Here is a 10,232-nt window from a genome sequence, read left to right on the forward strand (position 1 = left end):
CCCCGCCATGGGCGGCGGGGCGGCGCGGCCCCGCTGAGCCCCGGACACCCCCGTTCCCCCGGGAACTCGGCTCCGCTGCATCCCGGCTCCTCCGATAACCCGGTACTCGGGCAGCCCCGCAGCTCGGTTCCACGGCACCCCGCAGCCCGGACGCCCCCGGCAGCCCGGACACCCCCGGCAGCCCGGACACCCCCGGCAGCCCGCGAACTCGGCTCCGCTGACCCCGACTCCCCGACAGCCCGGTGCTCCGGCGCCCCGGGAACTCGCACCCGCAGCACCGCAGCTTCCCGGCACCAAGTGCTCCGGTTCACTCTTAGCCCGGTCCCGCGGGCTCCCCCATAGCTCAGCACCCCCATCTCCCTCGGTACCCCAGAACTCCATCTCCCCGTTAGCCCCGGTTCTCACCGCTCCCCCGACCGCCGGGCTCCCCCGGGACCGCGGCCATGGCGTTCATGGTGAAGAGCATGGTGGGGGGGCAGCTGAAGAACCTGACGGGTGGTCTGGGGGGCGAGGAGAAGAGCGAGAGCGAGAAGTCCCCGGCCGAGGCGCAGGGCATGACCCGCGAGGAGTACGAGGAATATCAGCGGCAGCTGGTGGAGGAGAAGTAAGTGAAACCGGCACCGGGTACCGGGGGATCCCGGTGGGTAACGGGGTGCTCCCTCTGCAGCCCTCGGTCCCACACACGGGAGGCTGGGGGGAGACAGCGCTGGGGGCCGCAGGGCCCTGAGGGAGTTTAATGAACCCCCTAATCCCTTAATCCGCTTCCTCGCCCGGGAGATGGGATTGTTTTCTTCTTTCAGGCTGCACTGGGGGGGAGGCGGAATCTAGGGAACTGGGACTTTGCAGAGCAGATGGGGGGTACCCAGGCTGGGGGGGGTGGGGGGAGAGGTGCTCAAACGCGGGGACTGGGGGCCCCAGCTGCCGGTAACTGCCCCACATGGTTCACAGGATGGAGAGAGACGCCCAGTTTGCCCAGCGCAAGGCGGAGAGGGCCACGTTCAGGTCCCACTTCCGAGACAAGTACAGGCTCCCCAAGGTACGGCCGTGCCGGGCAGGGGGACACACAGGGAGCCCTCAGCGGGGGCTTGGCGATGGGGTTGCGGGGGGCCAGACAACACCCCTGCTCTGCAGGGAGGGGAAGGGGCACCGGACCCGCTTGCCTGGGCAGGGTTTTGGGCTACAAAGCCCACGTGCAAATCAGTTGCCCTAAAAAGCATCCTTCCACGCAAATCTTGGCCCCTTCCCATCACCCTTGAGCACCGCAAGCCACCAGCCCTAAACAGTAGGACCCCCCACACACCCCCTCTGCCTTGCTTGATCCCACTCTTCCTCTCTTTCGTGGCCTTAAATCCAGCTGGATGAGGGAAAGCCGCCTTTGCCCCAGACTCTCAGCGCTGTAGCTGGGAGCGGAGCTGGAGTTACACCTTCCCAGCTGGATTAGCCAGCTCCTTTCCCCAGATTATTTGGCAGACATTTCCTACCTAAACTCCTATTTTGGAATTTCCGCCTGATGAATTATTCACTAGAAACAATTTAATCAAGGGATAATTCAGCCATTCTTGGAACTGCCACAAGCTCTTCTCTCCCCAGCCCACCCTTTATCCAGCAAGAGTCTCTCAGTGGTGAATACTCTAAATTGGAGCTGGGCTAATATTAGTTCAGGAAGGTCAGCTAAGCCAAGTGATATTGTTCAGATTGTTTGATATTGTTCAACCAGCCTGGATGCACACCCCACTGCTTCTCACACCGCCTTTTATTGCCAGGAAATAAACAGCTGGATAATTAATTTTTCTCTTGCCAAAAGCTAGAAAAGGCAAAAAAAAAAAAAAGATGGAGATTTTTTTTTCTCCAGGGGAAACGGGGATTTGTTCAGATCTGGCCCCCCGATCCTTTTGTTGCTTTCATGCTTGAGATGTCCCTTCTAATCTTTCGACAAGTTCCTTCTGCTTATCACTGATCCTGCCTGGCAGCTGCCTGCCTCTTGCAGTCTCCCCGTGGCTCTCCAGCGCAGAGCTGACCCCGATCTCCGGTGGGCACAGTCATTAAGCACACATATACCTTAATTGGTGCCTAAACCTCCCCAACCACTCTAATGCGAGCTGAAAGCAATTTATACTGATGCTAGCACACTCAGGGTTCCATCTCCAGTCTCGCTGTGTCTGTTGGTGTGTGCCCAGGCTCTACTGAGCCATGTCCCCTCTGGGTCAGTGTCCGACCCGCAGCACGAGCATGGCTGTGAGCCCCGGGGACCAACCCACGTGGACCTTAAAATGGGAAGACAGCCCAAAGTCCTTGCTGTGATCTTTGCATGTGCCTTTAGTGCCTCCAGAAGCCTCTATTCCCACCTGCAACATCCCCCGCCTGACTTTCTCCTGGCCCATTTCAGAATGAAACGGATGACAACCAGATCCAGCTGGTGGGAGGCGACGTGGAGCTGCCCAAAGAGCTGGCCAAGATGATCGAGCAGGACAACGAGGAGGAGGAAGAGAAGAACTCGGTTATCGGCCAGCTCAGCAACATCCAGAACCTGGACCTTGACTCCTTGAAAGACAAAGCTTCGGCCACACTAGAGGACCTGAAGCAATCGGCTGAGAAATGCGTGGTGATGTGAGGCGGCTGAATGCCTCCTCCCCATCAACATGACGGTGGGGCAGAAGGGAGGGCTTGCAGCGAAGGGTCTGGCGGTGGCTGTTGCCTGCAGCGGGGACCCCACTGATGTTGTCACCCTTGCCTTGTGTGAGTCGGGTCCTCCTTCTGAGCCGTGTGAGCCTCAAGTCCCTGACCCAAACGTCCCTGATGTGTGGTTTTTGTTTTGTTCTCTGGTCTGAGGTTAGAGCAAAGAGCCAGCATGTCCCCTCCATACCCCAACGCCTCCTCCTGTGCCCGTGGCAGTGTGTCTTTAGCGAGAGCTGGGTGGGTTGTAGGGAAGGGAAGCCCTGAGTGACCTCGGAGTGTTACTGAACCACATCAGTGCGGGAAGGCAAAGGCTTTCCAGCAGCGCTGTGGCCATACACCGTGTCTCTGCCTACACACTTCATCCAAGCCTCCTAGAAATGACAGAGAGGCTCCAAATTTCTTTGCAAGAATGAGGCACAATGTGAAATACCTCTCCCCTCCCACCTCAGCCTGCATCCCTTACCCGTCACACAAAAAATGACATCTCATCCATGCAAGAAATACCAACTGCTTTTTCCTTGAGGATCCCCCCCAAAGGAGCCAGCTGGGAAGGATCCCATTTTGCCCAGCAGGAAGGGGGGTGTTGAGGACAAGAGGGATAAAACCTGAATTAATGCCAGAGAGGAATAAACCCCCTCCTCAGTGCTCATCTGAACCCACACCAGCCCTTCCCCAGAGTGGCAGTGGCACACCCTCCCTCTCCCGGGGTGGGATCCACTCGTGTCCTTGTTCCTCCCAGGAGAACAAAGTGATAAGGGAAAATCTCCTCCTTTTCTGCTGTGCTGTAGTTGTGCGCTGTGCTCAGCTGAGTGTCTCTCCACCTCCTATGCTGTCCCCGTGCCATGGTACTGTTTAACCGATGGAATAAATACCAGGAGATGTCTATGCATCTATTTTTCTCCTCGAGCAGTACTTTCCTGATAAAGGTTTTGGGGTACCCCAAGGTACAAGGGGTGTAGAGAGATCAGGTGCATCTCCTCTACAGGGCAGGGGGAAGCAGTGACAGGAGCTCAAGGGAGGAATCTCTTGCAGCATCATTCGGAAGAACACATCATGCCTGGTTGTGGTCAGGTGTTTTGCCATGTTTCGAACCAAAGGGATGCTATGAGCAGGTCTTTGTTGGCAGACAGCTTTAAAAGCAAATAAAACCCCCAGATTTCACAGATTTTTGGCTATTTTAGTAAAAAGCCTCAGAGCACTCACCAGCTCCCTGCCTCAGTCTCATGGGTACTGCAGGGTGTCCATGGCACTGCTCCGAGCAAGGACATGTCTCTGTGGGGATGAGACCGTGATAAATACAGGTGTGACTTCAAGCCAGAGCAGCTCCAGCCTGCCAGCATCCCCGTGGGTGATGGGCTCCTGCAGCGAGGCTTCCTGGAAAAACTTGGCACAGGCTGGGAATTTACTGCTCCAGATCCTAGTGGAGCAGATTAACTGCTATTTGCATTTGCAGGGTAGTTGGGTCATTCAGGAAAAAGCAGGGGAAGGTGCTGGGAAACTATTATTATTATTATTATTTATTTATTTATTACAGCAAGGATGCTGGACCAGGCCATGCCTGAGGCTGCTGGGCTGAGAAAATGCTCCCTGGTACAGCCAGGAGATTGCTGCCTGCCCTCAGTCATACCATGCAGGGGCCAGGTAGTCCTGAGGAACTCCTCCTAACCTCCGAAGTCAGAGGCTGTCTCACCTCTCAGAGGAAATCAGCCGCTGCTTTGGCTGCAGGACAGACAGAGGCAGCTCAGGCTCCTGGCTGCAGCTCAGGTGTGATGCTCTGCCCACGGGGACACGCATCACGTCATCCCACGGGATCACCCGTCACCACAGCCCTCCAGCCCCAGGGACCAGGCTGCTCTCCAGCCCTGCAGAGACACACCAGAAGCTCCGGGGAGATCTGCCCCAGGCAGAGCCCTGCCCCAGCCCCCCCCAGCACTGGAGGCTGGCAAGAAAGGAGAGGGAACGTTGGCAGAAGCGGCTTTAGTTCTGAAAGGAGATCATACCTGAGGCTCAGGCCAAGCTCATCTAATCCCCCACCAGGAAAGGGATAGCAGAGAGCAGACGCTGACCAAGCCAAGCCCTCCACCCTGCCTTGGCTTTTAAATCCCTGGCTGATGGCAAGGCCTGATCAATAAAACACACTGTGGGCGAGCGGGACCCTGACCACAGCAGAGGGAGGGAGATGGGGCTGGAGGATGCAGCCCTTTGGTTCATCCCACCCATAACTGGTGTAACCCCACCAGGACACAGCCTGGACCCTCTCCCCCACCTTTTATTTTGCTCCCTTTACCCGCTCCCTCAGCCACGGACCCTCAGCTCGGCTCCATGCTCGCTCCCGGCCCACGTGCCACCACGCAAAGGCCGCGTGAAGCTTGGCGGGTTTATTTTAGGAGGCACCATGACCCCCAGGCATGTGAAAAGCAAGCAGCACGCGCTCTCCCCGCTTGGATCCACGATGTGTTAAGCCTCAGCAAAACGTTCCCGGAAAAGCGTCGTGAGCTCCGAGGATGCTCTGAGCCTGCAGCCCTGCTCCCGTCGCTGGCCTGGTGCCCGTATCAGGGAGGAGGGTTTGGGGTGGGGGGAGCAGGGGCAGGCAGCCCTCCTCCTGCTTGTCCCCTGCCCATCGAGGCATGCATCCCGTTTGCCAGCATTCCCCACTGCCAGGTCCTCGGGCATCCCTGCAGCTGAGCACCCCGGCTGCCTGCACGCCATATGACTGCTCCGGGCATCAACACACGGGCTAAAAAACCTTAAAGCAAAGAATTAGTGCAGATTAAAGAAGAAAATCTATTTTTTTCTTGTCTACACTATAAACTCCTACATAATTCCCTCACCTATGGGGCCAGGTTTGGGGTGGATTTGTCCAAGCAAGCCCTTACTGGCTGCTGGAGGATCTCTGCCAGCAGCAGAATTTATCCATAGATGCCCCGTGGGTGGGCAGAGCTCCTGCTCCCCTGCACCGGCGTGGAGCAACCCCTCAGCGTACGGCTGCAGAATCAGGCCTCCTTTCTGCTGGTGAGCGCGGGATGACGTGAGTGGTTTCCCCAGTGGAGAAAGCATTAACTGAGCAATCGTTAAAGCACCGAAACAAATGAACTGGCATCAAAGGATGGGGGATCTCCACTGAATGCTTTGTTTTTCTTTTTGCAGGCAATTAAAGCTCCTTGCAAGCTGCTGCAGGAAGGGATGGCCCCATCCATCCCAGGGCAGCATCGCTGTGCTGCTGGGCAGATAGTGGGATTAATCCGGATTAAAGAGCACAGGGGAGAGCCCGGGATTGGCTCCACACGCTGACCCAGCTTCTCCCAACCCTCTTTCTTTAAAGCCCATTAAGCGAACTCACATCACTGAGTAACCCACATGCTGGTAGAAGGAGGGTGATAAATCCATCTGCCGTCCCTGTGTCCCTCCCCAGGTGACAAGCCAGACCCAAGAGCCGGCTCGGGAGGTGCCAGGCTGGAAAAGCCCTTTGATGGGAGGCAGGACTGCTTTAGCACGCTTCCCCACTGGGCTTTGCCATAACCCTGACAGAAGGTGGCCGGAGCATGGCAGCGCTCGCTCCTCCCCGCTCGGCCAAAGCCATGCCCCAGTGGCAGAGGCCACTGCCGGAGGTGGCCCCACGCTGCCGGGCTGGGGACTGCTCGCCTCGTGCCTCCCGCCCTCCAGCCTGCGCAGTGCATTTGGGCGAGCCCTGATGCGGAAAAGTCTCCCATCCACCCTGCCACAAAGCCAGGGCACCCCAAGCTCCGTCACCCCCAGGGCAGTGGCCGAAGCTTCTCCCCGCTTCAAAAGGTTCCAGATTCGGCCGCGTCTTCGACAGAGCGTAAAGACAGATGTGATTATCTGCGCCGGCTGCCGCAGCCAGGCGGTTCAGCCATGCCCGGCGGCTCTGCGCTAGCCACGGGCCAGGGGAGGGCAGGGGCTTTGAAAGCTCTTTAAAGCCTCAGGATATAATCTCTGCTCAGAATAATATTAATAATAACAAAAAAGACATAAAAATGCCTTGCCACATCTGCCCAGGAATCCCTCCAACAGCTTGGGAATGGAGCAGCTGGCAAAGGACTAAAGGCTGGGGCTGCAGTGGTGGGGAGAGAAACCATGTTATGGGGCAGCATCTGGGGGGAAGGCAGTCTCAGAAGGAGCTTTGCTGGGGCCATGGCTCAGACCATCCCTAGGGTCCCCCCAAATCACCCCATCATTCGCTCCAAACCCTCTGCCTTTCCCCTACACCCCCTGCCTAGCCCAGCCGTTCCTCACCCACCATAAACATCTATTGAAGAAAATGTGATTTTACGTAATCTTTCATGTTGTTCTGCTTGATGTTTTACATGCACACACACACAAAAAAAAAAAGATCTGAAGCAAAAACAAGGTCAAACCTTGCTTCAGCTGCCTCATGTCCCCAGGGAGGACAGGGAGGTAGGGCACTCCCAGCCAGCGCTGGCAGAAGGGGAGGAGGGGACCCCTCCGGCTCTGGTCTTGGGCAGGGGGACAGGGACGAGGGGTCTCCAGCCCTTCTCAATGACTCCAAGCACCCCAGGCTGGCTCCTGGTCCTGAACTTGGCTGGAGATCCCTCTTGGGTCTTAAAGCACAAACCCAAGACTGGAGGAGTTGGAGAAACCAAAGTAAGTGTTTATTGAAGACAATAAATTACATTCCCTTAAAATACAGTAGATTTTGAGACAAGTCTCTTGCTTTGCAGGACAGATAGACCTCACCACCCCAGATCAGTGACTTCTGAAGGGCTGGGGGGGCTCCTGGGAATATGATTTGGATATTCAGGTTGTCAGAGCCCTGAGAAGCAGAGCAGGCAGAAGGCCGAGGCTCTGCCTTTGGGGAGGTATCGCTGTTTGCAACCGTGCAACTCTGTCCCCGAAGGTGATTGATTTCTGCTCATCTGTTTTACTCAACAACGATACCCGCGGAGGAGCATGCACAACCAGTTAGTCCCCGCTGAGCACTGCCAACACCTCATGACACAAATGACAAACACAGTCAGTACCTGCCAGACTCCAGTGCAGGCAGGTTTAGGAAGCAAAAGCCTCGACCCCGATGCTCCAGCAGCGAGAGGGAGGTATGGCTGGGCTGGGACAGTGCAATTGGGTGCTCGAGGCTGGACGAGCGGCCGTGGGCGCAGAGAGGTAGTTGCTGGGTGAGAAAGGCACAGCGGAGGGCAGGCGCAGGCAGCGTCCCTGACCCCTCCCTGCCCGCTGCCACCACCAACAGCCTGGAGCTACCGGCGGGGTTTTGTGGGTCTGGGCTGTGCATATGCTCTGGGCTGCCCCAGAAGAATTTGGGAGGTGGAAGAAACATCCAGGCAAAAAGGCAAGAGACGTATGCGACTGGCAGGGGTGATATTCTGCCAGAGCCCAGTGACAGGACAAAAATACCCAGCCCGTCACAGGCAGCAGAGGGAATTAGAGTGGAATAACCTGTCTGCCGCGTCAGGCAAGGCTGCGGCAGCAGACGGTCGAGGCAGGGCTGGGAGGGGACTCTGCCTGTTGGTAAAAGACGATGCCAGAGCCTGTGGAGAGGGGCAGATGGTCCTGCGGACCCTCCCGTGGGACGCTCCAGGCATGGGAGCCCAAGGGTGAGTCCCTGAGGCGGTTAGCCTGATGCAGTAGGGACAAAAGCCTCGTGTTTCCTCCACCCTGCCGATGGCATCTCTGCACAGCCGTGCCAGGGCGGTGAGCAGCATCCTGCCAGCCGGCTCCGGGGCCTCACTGCAAGGTACAGCCTGTGCCGGGGGACAGAGGACACTCACTCCGCTGCACACACCCTCATCACCCAGCCCGAGTGGGCACCCGGGCGCAGATGACCCCATGCCGAGTGTGTGTGGGGTGAGGATTACCCACAGGCAGAAATATCCCCGTGGCTGCTGCAGCTGTAGGGACACTCCCCACCACAGGACCGCAGCCACGAGGGGGGACGCTTCCCCAGGCCTGTTTCACCAAACCCTCTCTGATGGGACAAGAGAGGACAGAGATGGGGACAGAGATGGGGACTCACTGCTCCGGACGGGTTCCGCCAGCGCCTCCTTGCCCATGGACTGTGCCTCCCGCATCTGCCAGAGGAGAGGATCATTTCCCATCCCGCACACCCCCTCCCTGGCATGCTCCAGAGCCCCCCGCCAAGCAGCCGTACCTTAATTTGATCTTTCAGGTACTCAGCTCGGGCCATCAGGGTCTGGATCTGGTGGAGAGAGAGAGTCCCTTCAAAGCCACGCCAAAGGGGACACGCTGCTGTCCCACAGCTGGCACTCACCTCCGCGTGGAGCAGCTCCCGTCGCCTCCCCGCAGGCTCCGCTGCAGAGGGAAGAGGGATGTGCCCTCAGGTCAGCCACGGGCGCAGGATCTGTCCCTGCCCCGCAGCACCCACCGCGGCCACAACTCACCGGCCAGGAGGAGCAGCAGCTCCCCCAGGCTCTGCTGGTAGAGCTCCAGGGTGTCACTGTCATCTTTGCCTTCCTCCTCCTGCAAGAGACCGGGCTGCAGCTGCGATATACACCAGCTCCCTCCCCACCTGGGTTTGCTCCTTCCCCTTCCACTCGAGGGGAGAGGAAACCCCCAAATCCACGGCTCACCTTAGCGATGGCAGCAGAAGCCACTTCCAGCGCAGCGCAGAGCCGAGGCTTGTCCTTGGCCATCTCTGCAAGGGGACATTGCAATAGAGAGCACCATGGGGAGGTGGGGTACCCTTCAGCCCAAAACCCCACCAGGTGCCCCCTTCCTGCTCTGACCCCAGGGAGGGGGGGTGGTCCCCAAAACACACTACCTTTAAGAAGCTCTCTGGCTGGGTTCCCTTGTTGCAGGAGGTTCTTGCTGCTGGAGGTGACCAATACCTTCAGCTCCTCTGCTCGGGAGATGTACTGTCCCACCTGCCCAGAGTGGGGGGGGGGGGGGGGGGGGGGGGGACCCCCCTACAAAGTTATTGCTAGACACATTGTAATTTCAGCCCTATGTTACCTCCTGTGTTTCCCATGTAGTAGTAGATTTTCAATAATTTTGGAAACTTTAAAGCTTGAGTTGTCTCTGGAAAAGCTGTTTATTTGCACTCTTATGTCTGCAGATAGAACTGTGCAGCCCTGTTACTATGAATTGCAGCTAGATGCTCAGATATCCCTGTTTGCCCAGGAAGAAGATGAACACACTGAGTGAGATTCATTTCACGTAACTGTAGGCATTAAAAAGCTGGATTTAACCTCTCCTGATAGACAATGGAAGAAAGTGAGTGCTTTTAAGGAATGATTGTCTGGCCTATCCTAAATCCTATTTTAGAATGTAATAAATCTCCCTCTGAGGTAGCCCCAAAAGCTTGCAAAAGGAACCTAGAGTGGTCATGTCTAGCTTTTAGTTGTCTGTATTTGGGCATAGGAATCGTCTCAAGGCTAGAGTCCTCCACCCTGCTCCACTGTGTCACACTTGCTGATGATAAGATTTTTGCCAGCGCAGGAAGGACATTGTATACGTTCAGTTATCAGTTTTCCCACTTGGCAGTCTTTTTCATAAACCAAACACTCAGATTCTCAATCCTCACATGCTTCCTTTACGAGCTGACA

At 56.9% G+C, this 10,232-nt stretch overlaps 2 protein-coding genes across 3 annotated transcripts; one reads left to right on the forward strand and one right to left on the reverse strand.

Annotated features, from left to right (window-relative positions):
* Positions 1–6: 6 nt before the first annotated feature.
* Positions 7–3,569, forward strand: CPLX3 (complexin 3). 2 transcript variants are annotated; one of them, XM_026855840.1, is made up of 4 exons: positions 7–160; positions 407–604; positions 949–1,036; positions 2,387–3,569. In XM_026855840.1, the coding sequence occupies exons 2-4, from the start codon at positions 444–446 to the stop codon at positions 2,609–2,611; spliced, it is 474 nt and encodes a 157-aa protein (XP_026711641.1). In that variant the 5' UTR covers positions 7–160; positions 407–443; the 3' UTR covers positions 2,612–3,569. The 2 variants fall into 2 exon arrangements, with proteins under 2 accessions (XP_026711641.1, XP_026711640.1); XM_026855839.1 differs by having other exon boundaries at positions 7–604.
* Positions 3,570–7,153: 3,584 nt separating this feature from the next.
* Positions 7,154–9,571, reverse strand: ULK3 (unc-51 like kinase 3). The gene is made up of 7 exons (XM_026855842.1): positions 9,449–9,571; positions 9,258–9,322; positions 9,069–9,147; positions 8,939–8,979; positions 8,819–8,866; positions 8,684–8,738; positions 7,154–8,411 (listed from the first exon to the last, which is right to left on the reverse strand). Exons 2-7 carry the CDS (start codon positions 9,318–9,320, stop codon positions 8,395–8,397), a joined length of 303 nt encoding a protein of 100 aa, XP_026711643.1. The 5' UTR covers positions 9,321–9,322; positions 9,449–9,571; the 3' UTR covers positions 7,154–8,394.
* Between the last annotated feature and the right edge of the window lie 661 nt (positions 9,572–10,232).

The sequence above is a fragment of the Athene cunicularia genome, assembly GCF_003259725.1.
Source record: "Athene cunicularia isolate RWA chromosome 10 unlocalized genomic scaffold, athCun1 chr10_part1, whole genome shotgun sequence".
NCBI lineage: Eukaryota > Metazoa > Chordata > Aves > Strigiformes > Strigidae > Athene > Athene cunicularia.